The sequence below is a fragment of the Gadus morhua genome, chromosome 4 (assembly GCF_902167405.1).
Source record: "Gadus morhua chromosome 4, gadMor3.0, whole genome shotgun sequence".
NCBI lineage: Eukaryota > Metazoa > Chordata > Actinopteri > Gadiformes > Gadidae > Gadus > Gadus morhua.
The window spans coordinates 21,246,838-21,270,191 of record NC_044051.1 but is presented as its reverse complement, the minus strand read 5'-3'; the positions used below and the strand labels follow the sequence as shown (position 1 = coordinate 21,270,191).

At 42.1% G+C, this 23,354-nt stretch overlaps 1 protein-coding gene across 1 annotated transcript in view; it reads left to right on the top strand.

The window, feature by feature from the left end:
* LOC115543105 (proteinase-activated receptor 2-like) overlaps positions 1–22,837 on the top strand; it is a 37,214-nt gene extending 14,377 nt beyond the window's left edge. Inside the window, exon 2 of the mRNA XM_030355656.1 lies at positions 21,346–22,837. Coding sequence (XP_030211516.1) covers positions 21,346–22,529 — 1,184 coding nt within the window. The 3' untranslated portion in view covers positions 22,530–22,837. The remainder of the gene's footprint in view (positions 1–21,345) is intronic.
* Positions 22,838–23,354: the final 517 nt, after the last annotated feature.

Below are 23,354 nucleotides of genomic sequence, written 5' to 3'. Positions count from 1 at the left end.
TTTGACTCCCTGAAGTCATGAACCACGACATGGAGGAGAAAGGGATTGTTGACCGCGGTCGTCTCCCGCCGGAGCCTCGCTGCCGATGGACCACCGCCTCGGCTTCAGGATGCGGTGATTAGCGCTGACCGCTGCCGAGGCGGTGATTAGCGCTGACCGCTGCCGAGGCGGCGGGAAGCAGGGCTCAAGCGGGATACATTCGCGGCCAACAATCCCTTTCTCCTCCATGTCGTGGTTCATGTAGCCTACTTCAGGGAGTCAAAGCCAAAGTTCCTTTCCCCCAATTCATTCTCAACCATTGCTGAGATCACCCCCACTACGAGTCTCGTTGTAGAAATACCAGAGACGAGAGTCCTACGTGTTATGCGCCATCACACCAACAACAGCAGAACGGTTATCCAAATAACAAGGAAGTGTACAACACTTGCGTTACAGTCCTGGAGCTCTGCTCTATATCTAAATAATATCATATAATACATAGATATCTATATCAAATAATACATATTATCACGGCCAAAAGCTGTGTGCGCGTCCATATAATGCGATATAATGAATCACAAAGGACTTCGTCGGGTTCTCCGACGTCTCTGGTTCTTCCACTTCCACATCAATCTGAAGTAGACGCGGTCGTTTGAGATTCATAATAACCTATCGTCTGGAGGCTCACACAGCTTTTGGCCGTGATAATATATATTATATATTATATGATATAGATATCTATGTATAATATGGGTTTCTAAGAGCCATTGCGATACATCCACCGTAAACAGAGCGCATGGTCCTGTCAGTGGCTACAAGCTGCTCAGGGCCACACCCCCACCCCCCTCCTTGACCTGCCTTGACACGCCCACCGTATACAGAGCGCATGGTAGTGGCTACAAGCTGCTCAGGGCCACACCCCCACCCCCCTCCTTGACCTGCCTTGACACGCCCACCGAAACAGCGCGTTTGGGGGAAGCTCAATGTGCGACTGTTTCGGAGTGACTGTAACTCTGCACCACGGCTGAATTTCGGGGACGTCTTTGAATACTGTGTTTGTGGCTCACTAATACCTATATTAAAGCATCATAAAATAGAATGGCATGGGATCTTTAAAAAAAAAAAAAAAAAAAAAAAATTTCTTTGGCTCAAAACAAAGAAGCAGTAGCCTGACTGCTATGTTCAAATGACATTTGTTCAAAGCAGTCGTTTAATTGCACTAGGCTCTTTTTTTGCATCGTCCTGTTTTGATCAGTATATGCCAGAGGTGGGGGTAAGTCATTCATGTGCAAGTCACAAGCAAGTCTCAAGTCATAACCTTCAAGTCTCAAGCAAGTCCCAAGTCACTGTGGTGAGAATCAAGCAAGTCACAAGTCAAGTCATACAAAAATCTGATGATCTAACCCAGTTTCCACATTTAAAAATCGGTAAAGAGAGTGGTTCATAAGTTGAGTTTTATTTCAACATTAACAATAACAATGTCTTAACAATAACAATAACTTAAACTATTCAAAACATTCCAAAACCATTATTTGCATAGTTTGAAAATGTTTTTTATGATCATTACCTCCAACCTATGAACAGAATCAAATATAACCTCTAGGTAGCTGTATACGACAACAGTTCAAGTGAATCACTCAATCTCCCTACATGTTGTAGAATATTATTTGCAACACATGGCATCAGACATGAAAAAAAATAATATTTCAAAAGTAATATCACATACACATACTGTAGGAAGGGGAAATAGTAATACACAAGCCTGAAAGCTGGTAGCAATCTTGCCTCTTATGTTGCCTCGCAACATACATCGACTTACAATGCATTGCATTTGCAAAAAAAATAATTTGACAGTACTTTGTCACTGAGTTCTGAATGATGCGGTCACATTATCACCCCACCATGGCTGAACACACGTTCAACAGGTGCACTTGATGCAGGGACTGCTATAACTCGTACCTCCACCTTGAACAAAAAGACACTTAAAACCACTGAGTTAGAAGTAGCCTACTGACATGAAAATTAAACAAGTTAATCATCTGTGGAACGGGCAGGGCTCGAAAAACTCCTGCCAATGATTTTCAGAAACACTGAGTGGCATTGGACAGTAAGTACGTCAATCAAACGGTCGTACTGCACTCCCCCTCCCCCCGCGCGTGACCTCTTCGTGCACGTACTCAAAGCTCGTGACCCAGAGCAAGCTTCTGTTTGTTGTTATCCTGCGGTAGCTACTGGAGCTAGTTTACTAGCTAATCCACATTTGGACCTAGCGCTAGAATACAACCCTAAACACCAACCTAGCTAGCCTGCCCTGGCCCACTCTCGCGCATCTGTGTTCGCGCTCTTGTGTGATTGCGCGTCCATGTACTTGGAATGGGTGGAGTCAGAGTCAGCGTTGAAGGAGAGGGGGTAGGACCATTTGAGTTGCGTCTTTTCAAAATCTGCTGGCGTATCGCAAATCACATATCCAACCTATAATCTAACTTTAGAAAAGTCATTTCGAGTCATCTGTCTCAAGTCTAAGTCAAGTCTCAAGTCATGAAGACCAAGTCAAAGTCAAGTCGAGTCTTTTATCAGTGTTTGTCAAGCAAGTCTCAAGTCCTCAAATTTGCGACTCGAGTCTGACTCGAGTCAAGTCATGTGACTCGAGTCCCCCATGTCTGGTATATGCCAATGTTGTTATCAATAAAAAATCATTTGGACAAGGCAAGCCGATGCACTTCACCATGTTGATAAGAGAATTTAAATGAGAAGAATTATGGGACAAAAAAATCAAGGGATATTTAGCATTGAAAAATAATTTGCGATTAATCGTGAGTTAACTATGACATTAATGCGATTAATCGCGATTAAATATTTTAATCGCTTGACAGCTCTAATATTATATGATATAGATATCTACGTATAATATGATATTATAGACATAGAGCTCCAGGTCTCCCGTGTGTCCTACAATAATTACAGAACAAAGGCTGTGTGCGCCTCGCCATTGCGATACATCCACTGTAAACAGAGCACATGGTCAGTGGCGTAAATATTGGTGGTGCAACCGGTGCAGCTGCCCGGGGCCCAGACGGCGTCAGGGGCCCATGGAGGAAGAAAAATATATATATATCGCCCAGGGCGGCAAATGTGTCGGGGGCGCCCTTTGGTGGCGCCCTTAATTAATTAACTGAATTATACGAATATAACCCTCACCCCCCGCTCTGAAGTCCTGTCGAGGGGCACAACATTTTTGCACCCGGGCATATCACCATGATGTTACGCCACTGCGCATGGTACCGTGGCTGCAAGCGGCTCAGGGCCACACCCCCATCCTCCTCCTTGAGCCGCCTCTCTCCTCTTCATTTGCATTAAAGCTACAGACACCTACACAGCGCATTTGGGGAAAGCTCAATGTGCGACTGGCTCGTAGTGGCTGTAATTCTGCGCAACGGCTGAATTTCGGGAACATCTTAAAATACTGTGTTTGGGGCCCACTAATATCTATATTAAAGCATCAATGAAGTAGCATGCTATGGGACCTTTAATGTAGTCTAGGCTATCAACCCATAACAAAGTTAATAAACTAATTAAAACCACACACACTGTAACACACTGTTACCTTCTGTTAAATTTCTTATTTCTGGGTAAGACTGGGAATAAATTCTGAAGTCTTGGTTAAATACATATCTATGGCAGCAGGTGCCAGTAGGTCTATACAGCTGTGTTCCTATGTCAATGCATGATTATAGGCGCATTCATGGTCCAGGTGATAACGAGACCCCTCATCAGAAGTCAAAAGTTCTTCAAGGCAGTTTTTTTTATCCGATAAAAAACAGTCAGAACTAAACAGAATTAAGGATTAGTTTCAAGTTTGAACGCCTTCATTTCCTTGTAGCCTATCACCTTCTATCCTTTTGCTATGAGAAGCATATTGTATTGCCACTGTATGGAAGGCTATACTTGCCCTTATCTAAAGCTACCTGTTACCTGTCCTCCAAGTGCCTCGTGGTACATAGGGACTTTACAGAACCTTTCCATTTCTCTTGGTCCGCTGCTGCAACTCGCACCTCATCCCATGAGCCCCAGGCACCATTTCTCCTCTATTTCTCGTCGGTCCTTCTTCACGTTGTCGTAGGTCTCCCTCTTCTTCTTTTCCTTTCCGGTGCCCATTGCCACATTGCCATCACTTTCTCTATTCTGCCTCAAGATATGGCCGATCATCTTCCATCTTCTGATCTTCCCTTCCTCACTCAGTGGTTTCATCTCAGCTCTCTTAAGCAGGTCCTCAGTCCTGATATGATCGTGCCATCGGACACGGAGAATTCTGCGCAGGCACTTGTTATTGAATACCAGATGCAGAGCGAATTCAAATCGCCGGTGTTCCAATTTCTGCTCCATTGTCAGATTTTGCTACCGTAGTGCACTGTAAATATAAAAAGTTGAGAAAACTCAAAATTGCAAGGCAACTTACTGCAATCAATTTTTGAGTTTTGAGCCCATCAAAAGATAATTTTCTTCTTTAGACAAACTTGAAAGTTAGAGTTATACCAACTAAGATTTTTATATTTTACAAAACTCAAAAAAGTAAGTCAGGGTTGTTGACTTAATATTTCAAATTAAGGTTAATATTATTTAAAAAAAACACACAGCGCACCGCACACCCAACCAACGGACATGCAAGTCTCGGTAACGGTGGCGGCAACACTACACACAATAAACAACACACAAACAATAAAGACCCCAAACCCGTTAACCCCACTTAACCTAACGGAAACAAATTGACAAAAGGCAATAAACCCCTTTTTCCCAGCCGGAATCACGAATACCCAGACTCCCCGGGGGGTAGGAGTCGCCACAATATTTACCATCTGAAAATTCCGTTAGGGAACCCCGTATTTTCCAAAGTGTCGAAATGCGCATGTGCACCGTAGTTGGCCCAGCCTCAGACAGAAGCTGTGTTCGAAATCGTTCCCTATACACTCACTCACTATTCCCCTATATCAGGGGTTCTCAAAGTTTTGACAACTGAGGGTCAATTTAGGAACCCAAAATTTGACTGAGGTCCGCCAAAGGAAAAAAAAAATTGGCGGGAAACGCCGTCAGCATCCCAGTGGTCAAAAAAAACATTGCACTGTGGAGTGAGGTCAAGTGAGGTCTAAATCACGAAACTGAGGTTCACCCTTTCAAAATAATGTACAGTCGGATTAAAACTAACAAATGTAAAAGGATTTAATTGAAAGCTAGAGAGAGTCGAATTTTCTCTTTATATTTATTTAAATTAATATTGATTTAATAATAAAAATAAAAAAGTTTTTTTTTATTTTTTATAACTTACATAATTATGTATGTCATTGCGGGCCGCCAGGAATGATTCCGCGGGCCGCCATTGGCCCGCGGGCCGCACTTTGAGAACCAATGTCCTATATAGTGTTCATGATATAGTGCACTATATAGGGAACGAACAAACGAGAATACGGACCCTACTAACCCCATTTATCACTTCACAATCTGGAAATAGTAATACACGCCTTCATCACATCACGGCTGGATTACTGCAACTCCCTTTACCTAGGACTCCCTCAATCACTCCTCTCTTGCCTTCAGTTGGTCCAGAGCTCCGCAGCAAGGCTGCTGACTGGATCCAGAAAGCGGGATCATATAACCCCCATCCTAGCATCCCTCCACTGGTTGCCCATCCAGCACAGAATTCATTTTAAAACCGTACTAATGGTTTTTAATGCCCTAAATGGCCTGGCCCCGCCCTACATCACAGAGCTCATCCACCACCACTCAGCACCCAGGTCCCTTAGATCAGGTAGCTTGGGTCTCCTACACGTTCCACGCACTAGGCTAAAACAGAGGGTTGACAGGGCTTTTGCTGTGGCTGCCCCCCGCCTTTGGAACGAGCTGCCGCCTGCAGTCAGAAACGCTCCTTCCATCACCATTTTTAAATCTAGGCTTAAAAAACACCTTTTCTCCCTGGCCTTTCCTCCCCTTTTGTGATATCTCGTTTATTTTATATGTTTTTATCTATGTCTATGTATGTGGTATGTGTTCCTTTTATATGCCTCTTTGCACCATGTACGGCACTTTGGCCAGTGAAAACTGTTTTTAAATGTGCCTTATAAATACATTTTACTTTTACTTTACTTACTTTTTACTACGCTGAACATTTCTAAACCTAATTTGCGTCCGTAAATGCGCCGGGTATTTGTGTGACGTGATGCGCCCACATCATCTAAACAAACCGGGCTGGAGGTTGTATTGATGTTGAATATTACATTTCCTTGTTCAAGTTTTTTTTAATTAATTTTGAATGTTAAATATTCTATGTTAAATCCCAAATAAATTGTTGACATTTCTAAACGCAAGCTGGAGACTCCATCATGAAATGTATTATTTTTCGCGGTTATTCAGCTTCTTCTTCTCCTCCGGAAAAACACGACCGCATTGCATTGTGGTATACGGGAGTAACATGTAGGGTACATCGTATGTACACTCAAATTTGGGGTATTTTAAGTGCACTATATAGTGCATGAAATTAACCACTGAGAATTCGAACACCCCTACAAAATGGCGAGCACCCTATATAGTACACTATATCCGTGATCGGGAACGATTTCGAACACAGCTAGAGTCTGACTTAAACCCGTGTGTCTTGCTAACAAAGATACTACAGTGAGCCCAACTCTTGACCCAAAACTCAACATTGTTGGTTGGACTAAATTGCATTGCACAGTTGACATGAATACTTAATGTTTAATATTCAATTTACTCAGAAATCATAATGAGACCAACAATTTTAAGTTTTTGTTTTTACAGAGTGCGACTCGACAGCGGAGTCTATCAAATCATGCTACCCATCAGAAAATGCTACCTTACGTCACAAGCGTGACGTAAGGCTAAGGCCACAAAAATGCGCATAACGCTCCTAACTTGACGCTTGATCATTGTGTGTCACAAAAATGGTTCAACGCGCCTAACGCGCCTGTCGCTGCGCTGGATTTAGGAGTCTGAGGTAGGAAACCCAAACGCCGCCGTGTTTGGGTGCATGATAGAGCTTAGATCGGGGATATAAATAACAATAATACGGTTAAATAACTTCACATGGTGTGTCTGGTGTGTTTCCAGCATTCGTAGTGTTGATCAGCAGAGATATAGTCCGCCAAGATGTTGAGGTTGCTTAGCAACCAGAGCAGAGCAGTCCATGCAAGTGAATGGAGCGTTCCCTCTTTGTCATAACTATCAAACCAAACATCCTTCACATTCACCAAGCAAAATGGAAAGTAAAATGCACATTTCTCGCTAAAAATGTTTACATAAACGCTTTTAATGGCGTAACTATGTTACTATTTCCACCCAGAATAAAGAAAGATGTCCGCCATATGCTTCTGTGCAAGCGTCACTACTCTCTGCCAGTGACGTCGGGTCAAGCTCCACGCTGGTTGGCTATCGCAGCTAAGCGTCACGCGTAGGCGTGTCAAAAGTTCAATTTTTTTAACTTTGCGCGTTGGTGCGTTGGGCGCGTTCTCAAATCTTTATTTTATTTTGAGGCATTTATTGCAAATATATACAGCCTTATTTTTTGTGCAGTCGGTGGGCAAATTATTATTATTTTTTTTTTTTTAAATGTGCCCACCGACTGCACAATCCACATTTTTGAGTCAATTAATTATACAAAGCACATATTTAACGTTATACTTTATCTTTTCAATCATGCTCTCATCTGCATTTTCTTCGGCAAAGGAGCACGCCACACAGAAGTCCTCTGCATTCCCTAGAAACAATGGTTTTCATAAGCTTTTAAAACTCCTATCATTCTGTGAGTAAATAAATCATGGTACGCAACAAATGTATAATTTGTGAATAAAAAAGAAAAAACATTTCAAAAAAGTATTCACACACATACTTAAATATATACATGTGTCACAAATACCTCCCTATTATTTATGCTATAGACACTAAAAGCATTATGTTTTCTGTAGCACTGAACAAATGACGACTAAAATAAAAGTGTAATAAATAGGTATGTGTAACAATATGTTCTCTTACAGACCATTGGTTTGGGGATGATAGGCAGCTGTCACACTAACCCCAAAATACTGCAAAGGCTGGTGTTGAGCTGAAATTAAATCAGTTAAAGTAAAAAAAAAATACATTCCAAGCAGAAGGAATAATTCCTGAATTGTATTTACTACAATAGCATTACTAAAATGCACATACTTCACTAACAAACTCTCTTCCCTGGTCAGATACGATTATTTTGGGACAACCATGTGTATAAATAATCAAGTAGATGTGGCGTCCCACTTTAATGGGAAAGCCTCAACCAATTTTGAGAAGTAATCTGTGGCTGTTAAAATGTACTGGAAGCCATCCACAGTTTTTGGGAGAGGTCCGGTCAGGTCAATACCAATCAGCTCCCAGACAGGAGACACCTATCAAGGTAAAACAAATATAATTATTTTTACACTCAATACTTCTTTATTAATAGCTGTTGGATAAGATACCACTGCACACATGTACCTGTATACACTGTAATGTCTAGGAAGCAGTCAAAGGTTTCCCAACCATCTGGCATTTATCACATTCAAAGTCCTTTAAGAAGGTAGCTGTTAATAAAACACTAAAACACAAAGTAACCATAACTCAAACAAATGGCCTACCCAGTTGTTAATGTCCACTGACATGCCAAGCCAGTAAAATATGGAGGATTTTGCTGCTGAGCTATCTTAAATAAAGGCGTTATAAACAAGCATCAAAATATGCTCCCCATTTTCTTAGTGTACAAAGGGTGAGTAGTGGTGTTAAATAATGTGATTCTGCAGTGGGAGCATTATTTGACACAGGCAATTGGTCTATCCACATAGGCTACTTTACCCCTGCTATCTTAAATAAAGACATTATAAACAAGCAAGTATTTCAGATACTCACCCTTTAACTTGAATTTTGAAGCGTACCTCCCAAGGCCATCTGGGAATGTTCCCAGCGACAGGAGGTCAAACGATTGTTTCCATCTTTCCTCCATAGCTAATACAAACACAAGTACTTAGAATTTATGCAAAACGATAAGACAAGATGTCGTCGTCCCCCTCCCCCTCCACTACCAACGAAAACTTTCTCCGCTCCCAGACCCGTAAAGTCAACACATATTTCATCTTATTTCTACATTCATCAGAAGTGTGCACATATTTAAGTGCATTACATGTCAAAAGGCGCAATGTTAAACATATATGTAGGATAATTGCGCAGTTAAAAAGCATGTTTTAAAGAAAATACTCACCATCAGCAGAAACTGATGGGTGCGCACGCAGGATCGCTCAACCACTAGTAGGCAGAATTTGATGGAGTTCATAAGTAGGGTTGGGTATCGTTTGGGTTTTATCCGATACCGGTGCCTACTCGGTACTTTTCAAACGGTTCCGGTGCTAAAACGGTTCTCGAACCGGTACTTAAAAAAACGAAACCGCACACACTTGCATACATGCACGACTTGTTATGAGTTTCACATTAAGCAGAAAGTCAGCGGACACTGAGTTGAATGGCAACGGTGTTTGCTAGCCTACTTGATATGCAAGATTTACGGTTGGCATTAAATTACTTATATTAATTATTTATTATAATTAATATAAGTAATTTAATTTATAATAAAAACTATTATATTACTGATAAATATATTTTTAAAAAATAATTACAAATAATATAAATTACTCGCTGAAAGCAGGCAAGCACGCATCATGGCGCAACATTACTGCCAAAGTCATATTAAGTAATATAACTCAGGTGCGCAAGGCAGCCACAGGAGGAGACGCCAACATTGTTTTCAACCGCTCGGTACCGCGCTGTATTAATTCCCAAGTTTTGAAAAGAAAAAGTATTTGAAGCGAATAACGACTCTGTTTTTGATTTGTTTATTTGGTTTTGAACAGAAAGTTTTGGATGCATGCATCGGCTTTGAGTTTGTTTGTTTGTTACCTTAAAATTACATTCGCTCGCAACACACACACACACGCACGGCCTGAAATACCACGCCTCGCAGTCATGGACCTATAAAGAAGGTCGTAGTCGTACCATGCGTGTTTAGCGCAACATTGAAAAGGGTCCCGTCTGAAACAGTGTCGCGCAGCGCTGCGTTCCGAACGTTGTGTAATCAAATACACCGGTATGGCGCTATATACAAAAATCCTATCCTAACGAAAATACACACCGTTATTCAGTGTGAACCGGTATAGCGCCTAGCACTATGCAAGTTGACGCCGCAACACCATGGGGGCGGGGCAGGGGGCGTTAAAAAACGCCAGGCACCGTTATGAGGAACCGAAATGTGCGTTCTTATTCGATCTCGTTACAACCGTTTACGTCGGAACCAGTTCCCTACTGGAACCGAGTTTCGGTGCTCAATCCTATTCATAAGGGCTAACAACCGAGTTAGCAATAATTTTGGGCATTTGTTTTTCAGCACAGTATAACATGCTAAACATTGGTAAAACGGTCGCCGACCATCTTCTCTGTACCAAATATCCCGCTGCTTCGGGTTCCTTTGATAGGCGCGTTAAGAGGAGGAGCGGGCGAATCAGCTGTTTATATAAGTGTACCTGTGCACCACTGGCATGAATGCGAATGTCAGGGAGAAAGAGTGCTATGAGGAGATGAATAAACGGAACGATAATTATATTTAAAAATCGCACAAAAAGAAAAAAGAAGCGGAATCAATTAGTGGCGCTCGGTGTTGATTCTGTGGCGCTGTGCCACACATTGGTCCATGTAGGCCTATGGGAAACACATCGACTCATTTGTCATCACATCTCTTAATTTTCCATTTCTCGCAACCATACAGCAAGACAGGTAACACCAAGGTCTTGTACAGTCTTAACTTAGTTCTCCTCCAGATGCTGTTTGAGTTCCAAATCCTCTTTAGTCTGATAAAGTTCCCCCTTGCCTGTGAAAGCCTGTTCTGTAGGTCTTTCAATTCGCCTCCTTCTTTACTAACTTTTGCTCCAACATGCGTGAATTCTTCCACCTCCTCGATTACCTGCCCATCAATGTTTATGTTTATTCTTGTCTGTTTTTTCTTCTTGGTTCTGAAGAATTTTGTCTTTCCAAGGTTGATTCTAAGCCCTACCCTGTTGGCTGCCTCATCCATTCTGGTGGTTTTGTCTTGGATGTGCTGTCTTGTGGAAGATAGTAATGCCACATCATCAGCAAAATCTTTACCTGTTTACTTGTTCTATGATGTTTCTCAGTATAAAGACTTGGTTTGTTTTTCCTCTTCCTTGCCTATAGCACGCCTGCTCCTTCCTCAGTCTCTTGTCAACTCCATTCCTCACTCTGTCAATGACATTTCGTCCCAGTATATTCCCAAAGACTGGCAGCAGTGTTATGCCTCTTGAGTTCTTACAATCTTTTAGGTTGTCTTTCTTCGGCAGCTTTATGATGAACCCTTTTTTCCAAGCTTCTGGGATAGCCTCACCCTTTCTGAACGAGTAGCCTACTTAAGATCTCATTGTAGCTTCCCCCTGATCGACTAGCTGCCATGATTCCTCGCTAATCCATGGTTTCTTCTTCTTCCAGGGTTTACCTAAAACAGTTTCTGCAACCTCTGTGTACGCATTCTGTATTACCTCAAAATCCCTCTCTAATTCGCATTGATCCTAGGTGTTGTTGTTGTAAAGCCTGGGCCCCATTTCCCGATAACGATGGATCCACGCTAGTACGATCATTCTCACGATGGATCTTGTGATCCATCGTAAATTTCCTTGGAGGATTTCCCGAAACTCCTCTCAACATGAACACGCGTTCACTGCACTCACGACGTTCGTAGGTTTGTAATTGTCTGCTTATAGGTCGGCATGAAGCGGCCACCGATTATTGACAGGATGGGTACTTTATTCTACCAGAGTCGTTCGCTTCTTCACTAGACACACACGCTACCGCTCGCTCTCCTCGCTCGTCCACTCACTACCTGACGTCACTCACACACACACACGCACACTGCCATTCTCGCGCACACACATAGGCCTACCCTACTCGTAACGCTATGCCTCGTAACTCCGACGTTCATAGACGTTCATGTTTTTTCCCATCTACTGAAAGTTAGGCTATTAAACATGTTGCATTCTATACGGCCTAATTATGTCATTATTTAAGCTACATAGCCTAATAAGAAGCGCTAATAGGATATTTGACTAAACCAACCAAACTAGTTGAGGGTTTTTGCCTACCTGCAAGCATCCTCCAACTGCAATCTTTGGTTATTTATTAATTAATTTAGCTATACTTTAATAGTATTCTTTCTGTTCAAATCTGTTCAGTGTTCCAAATTATTTGTTATTAAATGTTACATTAAGTTAATTCTTATATAAGTGTTGTTTAAATAAAATGCTTTTTAGATTTAAAAAAATCGTGGGATGTATCGAACCGTGGGTCAAAAATCGTGATACAAATCGAATCGTGAGTTGGTGTATCGTTACAGCCCTAGTTAAAATATCTCCCCATCGAGGCCAAAAGCAGCCTTGATGGGGAGATATTTTAAGCCAGCAGAGTAGCATACAAAAAGGATAGAGTGCAATAATATGAATGCTAAAGATATTAAAACACAATTGATTAGGCCTAGGCCGACATATGTATCAGTCCTAATCCTGAATGCAGTGTGCGTACATTTTTTCACGAAATTCCCCCCCTGAAATAATTCCATATTAACAAAAATCTAAAATAGCTTGTGTGACAACTACATTTATCTTAATGTGCTGATTTCTGAAACATGCTTTGCGCAACAAAGGGAGCCGATTTCATCTGATTCCGCGTAAGGTGTCATTGATTGGCGCACACTGTCTAGTCTAGAATGTTTGTAGACATTGAAAATGCAACGTTCAATAATTCAAACGCAGAGGCTAGACATTGACACATGGCTATTGCTGACCCGATTTGGAGAGCTTGGTCTAGATCCGGCCCATATTGTTGGGCAGGATGAAGTAGGCTATAGGTCTTTTTACACTGCCAAGCCGGTTCGGTCGCAGCTTGGCACGGCCGGCAATTTCACCTTCTTATCTCAAGTTTCCTGTGTAAAACCGAGGGGGTCAAATCCCCCGTTCGTCACGGCGCGCGCTTTCTTGGTAAATTGGCGGGGCTGTGCACGGAGTCTATGACCTCTTTGGAATAATTTGTATTATTGCATGCCCCCGATTGTTTTAATTTTTTTTATGAATGAAGATATAATGATTTCACGTCTGAGTATAGACTACAAACGGGATTAACTATTGTCAGGGATGTTCGTTACAGTCTAGACACGGTCCGATAAATAGTGAACTTCCACACAGCCTCACCGAAGCGCCTACAGTGCTTAATGCAAACAACCGCAACAAAAAACGCCTGCAGAAATTCTCCGACACCCGCTGTTCTCAGCATGATGCATTTCTACAGTAGCCTATGTCTTCTGTCATTGATCAATATGAAGACATTTTAACCACGATGGTTGAATTAAAATCAGAGGGAGACAACATGTCTCGATCTTTGATGTTTAAATCTAACAGTAGTAATATATCGGCGGTAACCACTGCTTTTGGTTGCGAAATTGCGTCAGCTGGTCTTTCCGTGGTATTGGATGTGTTTTCATAAAACGCATACAATACACGGAGTGTCCGCTAGTGAAGCCACTGACGCTATAGTAGGCTAACGATGCTCTTAGCATCCTACGAGTACCCCTGGAGTCCTCGTTAGCTACGAGCGTTTTCACTCTGTTATCAAAATCTGGCCCCAGTTGATGTACAGAAGTAGAATCATCAGAGCGTCTGTCGTGTTCTTGAAGAAAGTCAACTAAACCGGATCGCTTTTAACTCACTTTAGTTGATAAAGTATTTCGGCATGGTAACTATGAACTAAAAGGAGGGAAATTGTATTTAACACGCGCATGGAGCGATGCACGGCTGACCTATTAGCAACGGGTGTTAAGGAACAGAACGTGGGGACCCAAGTGCTGGACACAGGGAGCTGGAGACAGGGTAAGGGCAACAGGATTTTTTGGTACAAGCGAGGCGGGTAGTCAGGCAGGCGGAGGTTCGATAACGGGCAGGCAGGCAGGCAGAAGGAGAACTATAGAAGGCGAGAGGAAAACAATGTGCCTAAATTGCATAACACGTCTTAAGACGTCATGCCGACATCACGAAAATGTTTTCCCCATAAGAGGAAAAAATTCTCAAAACAAAAGTATTTTCTTCAAGTATAATTCCCAGTGACGGGAATGTGCAATTAATGCACAATTAAAAAATATCTAAACACATTTTGAATGTCCTACGTCAACAATTTATAATACTTGAACAAGGACTGTTTTGAGGAATAGGGATATCAAGAATCTTCGGCACGCGCACATGCGCGCACTGAAATTTTGCAGTCTCAAGGCCTATTTAGGGTCGTTTTAGACGCAGAGACGTAAGCACGTAATTTACACAAGGGACTTGTTTTAGACAGGTTTTGATTTAAGGTTCCTTAAGGATCCTTAAGGATTGCGCGTGTTGCAAGGGGATTCTCCGCCAGAACAGTAGGGGGAGCAACGAACGAATCTGTGGGCGTGGAAGTGGAAATCGCTGGCTTGTTTATATTTATAATCATAGCCGCGGAAACGTATTCTCAGCAGGGGGTGCTGGAAAAAAAAACTCAGCCTGGCCTAGACTCACAACTCGCTACATTGATAAAAAAGATATATAGCAGCGCAGCTCAATTACACCAGTGCATGCGCGCACAGTCGAAAATCGATCGTTGTGTTCACACCATGGTTCACATCCAGCTGCTCACAGAACAAGTTTAGCGCGCCACCGCTCCCCTCACACTTTTTCATATAACTTTTTTTCAGCACTAGGTCATATGAGCATTAAATAAATCTCGAAATGCCTTGGACAGCAGCGACTATGACCCGCTTTGCCACGGGCCGAAACAGTGCGGAGCGACCACAGCGGGGCAGAGGAGTGTCAGGAATAGTCTTTTGTGTACACATCAGTACGGCCTATTTGCACTACTGTTTAGTGGCAATGCAGTGTTTTATTCTATGCCTTTTTAATTTTCGTATATTATTTCAATGAATACAATTTATTTATTTATAAAAACAAGATCTGGTCTTCAAATCTTTTTTCCAAACATAGGTCGGGTTTGTGTTTATATTCGGACCAATACGGTACAGCGGGCGCTCACATGACGTTAAGCATTTCCTGGTGCATAATGTGACGCTTCAGAACCTAAAATCCCGTTTCTCCCCGTTGACACAACACATAACCAGCGTTTTCAGAAATCTCCACTTTGGCCGGAGTTTTTAGAAATAATCGTTTTCTGTGATAAGACAGGGCCTCAGACAGGGCAGCACCCCCAGCACCCCCGGCACCCCTACTTCCCGCGGTACTGTTTATAATTATCATAATTCGTTCTTGTGTTTTCTTCTTCTCCTTCTTCAAAATTCTTCATTCGCTTCTGTCACGGCCTTTTAAAAATGGCGCTATTATGCTGTAAAACCGGAAATGTGAGACTCCTGAAAGGATGTGGTTAGCTGGCCAATCACAGTCTTTGCGAGCTGCGTAGGGCCGTAGTGTTTTAGTCGCATAGTCAGGAATTTGGGCCGACGCAATTAAGCACGTAAGGGGGGATATTTTACCGCGCAAGGGGGGGTTATGTATCTTACGTGCTTACGCGTTACGTCTAAAACAGAGCATATATCGGCCTTCACTCCAGCCAAAGTTGGCAACCCTGAATGCTAACCGGGAGCTAGTGCCGATCTGCGCTGAATTCATACGTCATACTTGTTAGGGAAGAGGGAGTTATGGTGTGTTCCATATGCCTCGGACACCAGGCTTCCAAATTGCGAGTGGGAAAATCTCCCAGCTTTCTTTCGGCATTGCATGGAGGCACGCCCCCTTTTAGTCTGTCCCCCTCGAAATTATACCGAGTTCAGTGAGGCGACTCGACAAAAAAAATGGCTGCGGCCATGAAGATATTTATTTTCTTTGCATTTGTACAACATTCGTCATTTTAATGTAGATTTTAAATACTCTTACACACTTGATTACATTGCTACTTTATTCCGGTCACAAATGTATGCGTTGCACAGTGTTGCTGCGTGTGCAATACAATGTTAAGTTGTGTTGTTTGTTTTCGAAATGGTTTTGCTAAAGATGCTAATGTAGCTAACAATAAAAATTACAATTACATGACATAATCGCAAAGACTAACGGGAACGCTATAAATGCTACCAGACAGGAAAAATTATGTCAAAAATGCAACTCGAAAGGCTTGTGGCCGAGTCATCTGGAACACACCATTAGATGTCCTTGCTTGCAACCAGTCAAAACATAACATGATGGTCATTTCACACGTGATTTCAGTTTCAGTTCAGCCTCTTTTATCAACGACTTAACTTTTTGGTTTTAACGTGATAAGAGTTTGTTTGCTGTTATGGAGATATTGTTGAGATATTCGATTGATTGCAGATTGTAGCTCATAATAGTAATATATACTGTATATGATAATATATATTTTACATGCTGGAAAAATATTAGAAAAACAGATAATGAATTGAATTATGATACAGAGGAATCAGAGTCGATTCGAAGTCTCATGTGTTCTCATAGCTTTATTTTGCATGACCTTGACCAGAACAGTAATGCTTCTTCATAATAGTTAACTACTTTAACGGCACAGACAATTCAAAACCCCAGTGGAAACTAGATGGAAAAAGTGTGTAGTTCAAAATGTGGTGCAGCTTTTACTTCTTCGCCTCCTACAGGGTTTGTTATGTGCTATCATTCAAAAACACCATGTTATTTCCCATAGACATTTGACCGAGGGAAACGGGAGCCGTGGAGGCGGAACTTATTCTTCAGAGGTCTATATTAGGTGTGGGGCAGGGATCAGACCAAGCTCCAATCCGGAGTCCTTCATAGAAAGGTTATTATGACTTTGAGATCATATAAATATTTATAAATTCTTCCAACAAGATATTCAGTAGTTCTCTCGTGGAACCCTCTGTGTGAAATATAACTGTTTAAGATACTGTTGACCTTAACTTAATGCCATTTCTTGCTTCAAGCCAATACAAATATTGTGTGTGAGCTTTTTTAAAAATAATTATTTCCTACAACTTGGTGTGTGTTACATTTCCGTGCTTTGATGTGCCTGACCCCTTAATTTTGTGAAACGCTGTTATGGGCCATTCTACACACCTTTTGTTGCCATCTGTTGACTTAAGAGCGATCTGAAAACGATCTTGCTAAAACCTGTATTTCCTCCTTAAAGCCACTGATGCAAATATAAAATGCATTTCCTGCAGAAAATGCGGGCAATGCTGTAGTGCAAAGTGTGGTTGAAAAATATGTTTTAAGCCACATAGTTTAAGACGTAAAGAAATGTTAAATGGCTAAAAATCAAGTGAAGGAGTTTGAACAGAGTCTAAATGGAGAAAAACAATGTAAACATGCACACCATTTAAACAATTTAAAAAGGTTGAGAACAAATAAAGTGAAGAGTTCAACAAATATCTGAAGTGATCATGTTTGAATACATTTGAGACAAATTATGGAAAAGCTGAGCTGTTCTCTGTGTGTGTGTGTGTGTGTGTGTGTGTGTGTGTGTGTGTGTGTGTGTGTGTGTGTGTGTGTGTGTGTGTGTGTGTGTGTGTGGTGGTAAATTGGAAACTGCTGTTATTGGCCTTATTCCTTTACATCGAAATAAGCTCACAAAATGATGAGGCTTATTCCTCTGGGGCTTAGCTTTCACATGGAATATCGTTTGTGTTGATAGCATGATGTGAAAAAATATACTTTAAGCATTGTTGTTAGCATGTAGCTTCTACCGGGAGTAAACCGCATACGTAGAAAGCACCTAGCCTCTAGCCATATAAACGGGTGTCCCCACAGACAACCGCCCAATATAAAACAATCATGTTTCCAATCGATTAATCATTTTAGCGCCAGTGTAATAAGAAATAACGTAACAGTTTAAGCTTGACATTGTGTTTCTATTTTAAATATTGAGGTTGTTTAGGCTCTTCGACGTCCAAAATGGTTAGCTTTTGTGAAAGCCACCTTGGGCTAGCTAGAGCGTCAACTATCTTCAACGTCCTCATTTTCGAGCCTCAACAGAATGAGACCAACTGAAAATGTACAAAGTTAAACTGTGATTCGGAAAAATGTAATCGAAAATCTGTTTGATATACATGAAGATACAAGTGTGTTGATTTGTTAAATGTTTGAATGAAGGTTCGATTTTTTTAAATGACCAAGTTACGAAGTTTGAAGTGTCAGAGAATGGGGGGACGGCTCTGTCACGCCAAATTTGTACCGGGTGCCAAATTTGTACCGGGCACGTCATCCATACGTAATCCCTTCCAAACCTGCCTGGCAACAGATGATCGCGTCGTCCGTTGCCTGGCAACGGACGATCACGTCGAATGACGTGAAAGGTTCACGAACATTCGCGAACCTTCAAGCTCGTTCAAAACAAGTGTTATCTAGCGATCCGTTATCTGTATTGTGCTATTTCGTCCTTGACCTGCTTTAAACACTCAGTTTACTTGCTAAATTTGATTAAACAATTAAATACAATACAAATATAAAGTAAAAACAAGTGTTATCTAGCGATCCGTTTTCTGTATTATGTTATTTCGTCTTTGGCAACATGAGCGCGAATGTTTTTTGAAACCTGCCCGGCAACAGACAACCCTTATGGTCATTTCACACGTGATTTCAGTTTCAGTTCAGCCTCTTTTATCAACGACTTAACTTTTTGGTTTTAACGTGATAAGAGTTTGTTTGCTGTTATGGAGATATTGTTGAGATATTCGATTGATTGCAGATTGTAGCTCATAATAGTAATATATACTATATATGATAATATATATTTTACATGCTGGAAAAATATTAGAAAAACAGATAATGAATTGAATTATGATACAGAGGAATCAGAGTCGATTCGAAGTCTCATGTGTTCTCATAGCTTTATTTTGCATGACCTTGACCAGAACAGTAATGCTTCTTCATAATAGTTAACTACTTTAACGGCACAGACAATTCAAAACCCCAGTGGAAACTAGATGGAAAAAGTGTGTAGTTCAAAATGTGGTGCAGCTTTTACTTCTTCGCCTCCTACAGGGTTTGTTATGTGCTATCATTCAAAAACACCATGTTATTTCCCATAGACATTTGACCGAGGGAAACGGGAGCCGTGGAGGCGGAACTTATTCTTCAGAGGTCTATATTAGGTGTGGGGCAGGGATCAGACCAAGCTCCAATCCGGAGTCCTTCATAGAAAGGTTATTATGACTTTGAGATCATATAAATATTTATAAATTCTTCCGACAAGATATTCAGTAGTTCTCTCGTGGAACCCTCTGTGTGAAATATAACTGTTTAAGATACTGTTGACCTTAACTTAATGCCATTTCTTGCTTCAAGCCAATACAAATATTGTGTGTGAGCTTTTTTAAAAATAATTATTTCCTACAACTTGGTGTGTGTTACATTTCCGTGCTTTGATGTGCCTGACCCCTTAATTTTGTGAAACGCTGTTATGGGCCATTCTACACACCTTTTGTTGCCATCTGTTGACTTAAGAGCGATCTGAAAACGATCTTGCTAAAACCTGTATTTCCTCCTTAAAGCCACTGATGCAAATATAAAATGCATTTCCTGCAGAAAATGCGGGCAATGCTGTAGTGCAAAGTGTGGTTGAAAAATATGTTTTAAGCCACATAGTTTAAGACGTAAAGAAATGTTAAATGGCTAAAAATCAAGTGAAGGAGTTTGAACAGAGTCTAAATGGAGAAAAACAATGTAAACATGCACACCATTTAAACAATTTAAAAAGGTTGAGAACAAATAAAGTGAAGAGTTCAACAAATATCTGAAGTGATCATGTTTGAATACATTTGAGACAAATTATGGAAAAGCTGAGCTGTTCTCTGTGTGTGTGTGTGTGTGTGTGTGTGTGTGTGTGTGTGTGTGTGTGTGTGTGTGTGTGTGTGTGTGTGTGTGTGTGTGGTGGTAAATTGGAAACTGCTGTTATTGGCCTTATTCCTTTACATCGAAATAAGCTCACAAAATGATGAGGCTTATTCCTCTGGGGCTTAGCTTTCACATGGAATATCGTTTGTGTTGATAGCATGATGTGAAAAAATATACTTTAAGCATTGTTGTTAGCATGTAGCTTCTACCGGGAGTAAACCGCATACGTAGAAAGCACCTAGCCTCTAGCCATATAAACGGGTGTCCCCACAGACAACCGCCCAATATAAAACAATCATGTTTCCAATCGATTAATCATTTTAGCGCCAGTGTAATAAGAAATAACGTAACAGTTTAAGCTTGACATTGTGTTTCTATTTTAAATATTGAGGTTGTTTAGGCTCTTCGACGTCCAAAATGGTTAGCTTTTGTGAAAGCCACCTTGGGCTAGCTAGAGCGTCAACTATCTTCAACGTCCTCATTTTCGAGCCTCAACAGAATGAGACCAACTGAAAATGTACAAAGTTAAACTGTGATTCGGAAAAATGTAATCGAAAATCTGTTTGATATACATGAAGATACAAGTGTGTTGATTTGTTAAATGTTTGAATGAAGGTTCGATTTTTTTAAATGACCAAGTTACGAAGTTTGAAGTGTCAGAGAATGGGGGGACGGCTCTGTCACGCCAAATTTGTACCGGGTGCCAAATTTGTACCGGGCACGTCATCCATACGTAATCCCTTCCAAACCTGCCTGGCAACAGATGATCGCGTCGTCCGTTGCCTGGCAACGGACGATCACGTCGAATGACGTGAAAGGTTCACGAACATTCGCGAACCTTCAAGCTCGTTCAAAACAAGTGTTATCTAGCGATCCGTTATCTGTATTGTGCTATTTCGTCCTTGACCTGCTTTAAACACTCAGTTTACTTGCTAAATTTGATTAAACAATTAAATACAATACAAATATAAAGTAAAAACATGTGTTATCTAGCGATCCGTTTTCTGTATTATGTTATTTCGTCTTTGGCAACATGAGCGCGAATGTTTTTTGAAACCTGCCCGGCAACAGACAACCCTTACGTAATCAGTTGTCCGTTGCCTGGCAACGGACAACTGATGACGTGCCCGGTACAAATTTGGCACCCGGTACAAATTTGGCGTGACAGCTCCACCGTCCTCCCATTGTCTTCCAATGTAAGAATTTATATTTAAAAAGTAAAAAAGTTTTTTTTACGATTCCAAGCTAATCTAAATATTTTAAAATTAGAATAGAGTCTCTAGGTGAAGGATGGTGGAAGGCGCATTCACCTAAAAAGTTAAAGTTTACCTGAGGCATTGAATATGTGTTTTAAAGTGGAACTTTCAGTTGGACACAGCAATACTTTCTTTGTATTTCTTTCCAGACGACGATCGAGGCTTTAAAGGGGAAGAGGTGAAGGGGACAGCACATGTGAGCATCAGCGACTCGGGAAAGAAGAATGCAAACGACAGAAGTGTGAATATCAGCGTCCGAAGTGTGAATATCAGCGTCGGAAGTGTGAACATCAGCGTCAGAAGTGTGACCATCAGCGTCGGAGATGGATCGGTTTTGAAGAGTCCGCTGACCACAGTCTTCCTCCCCATCGTCTACATCATCGTATTTGTCGTGGGTCTGCCTGCCAACGCTCTGGCCCTCTGGGTGTTTCTATTCCGGACAAAGAAGAAGAACCCGTCCTCCATCTTCATGGCCAACCTGGCGCTGTGTGACCTGCTCTTTGTCATCTGGATCCCTCTGAAGATCGCCTACCACTTAAACGGCAATAACTGGATCTACGGTGAGGGTCTGTGCAAGGTCCTGGTGGGGTTCTTCTACGCCAACATGTACTGCTCCACCGCCTTCATTGCCTGCATCAGCATTCAGCGCTACTGGGGTGTCATCCAGCCATTGTCCCGGCAACGAAAGGACAACACTGTGAGCATGGCCGTCTCTGTGTTGATCTGGCTGGCGGTCTGGGTCCTAACCACGCCCCTCTTCCTGTACGACCAGACGGTGAGGGTCAGCAACATGGACATCGTTACGTGCCATGACGTCACCCTTCATAACCAGAGGGAGTTGGCGGCCGGCTACTTCCTGACCATGGGCATCCTGGGATTCATAGTTCCGGCGGCGGTGTGCGTGGTGGCCTACGTGCTGATGCTCAAGGCCCTGTGGAGCTCCATGACAGACGAGGCCATCGCCAAGAAACGACGCAAGTCGGTGCTGCTGATCATCACCGTGCTGGTCATGTTCCTGGTGTGCTTCAGTCCCAGTAACATCATGCTGCTTGTGCACTACGGCCTCCTGCTGGCCCAGAGGACCAACAACGGCTACGGCTTCTACATCATCACCCTGTGCCTGGCCAGCCTCAACAGCTGCATCGACCCCTTCGTCTACTACTTTATCTCGGAGGACTTCCGCGAACACGTACGAAACACACTCATCTGCCGCAGCCAGCGCAAGGCAGAGCGCATGCGCGTGTCCTTCAATGCACTCAAGAACTCCAAGAAGTCCAAGAAGAGTACATACAGCTCTGACAGCTCTGGGAAGACCAAGAGCAGCAGCTGCTGACTGTGGGGGGGCATGTTGGACTTGGCAGGTGCTGCCTCACAACGCGACACACTTTTTAACGTTTTAACAAGAGCTTGTTTCCCTATGAATGTGTATATTCTGTGAATTAGAATTGCTTGTTTTTATCTGGTCCTTGGTGTTGCTTAGCCTGGCACCGCCCACCCAACTACTTCCGCTCAATTTTCATTTAACTTCAGTACTAGGTCTGGGTCTGCTAAATATGAACGCGTTCCATGGAAACCAGATTTCTGGCGGTCCAATCAGCGAACAGAGGGAGTGGCTGAGAACGATGACGTCTAGGTCGCGCGCCAGTTTCAGTTGTAGTCAGAGACAATGGAGGGGGATACGAGAGAAGCTATTCGGTCTGTGGTGGTGTGGTAGAAATTAATGATTATATTCTATGGTAAACTATGATTATTATTAGGCCTGTATATCTAATGGTAGAAAACATATTCATTTTCTCCGCCAAGATGCGCAAGGGGGAGTTGAAACAACGAACAATCGAACAAAAATGTATAATGGAACCATCGCAATGACTCCTAGCCTGTTATATTAAGGTAAATCAAGCCAAATTGCCTCGCAACTGGCTGTTTATATCTAGCCGGTGTCATGTTTGGGTGTGTGTCTGTGCCGTAAAGCATTTTCGAAACTACAATCTGACTACATTTTCGAGGATACTTCCGCCGCGTCACATCCGGAAGCGCTCGGTCCGAACACATCAAGTTGCATATGCGCTTTTTCACTGTAGAAGCCACATGGGAAAATGACGCACCCACCAATCGACCCAGAAATGGATGCAGAACCATCAGCATAACTCTCAACCTG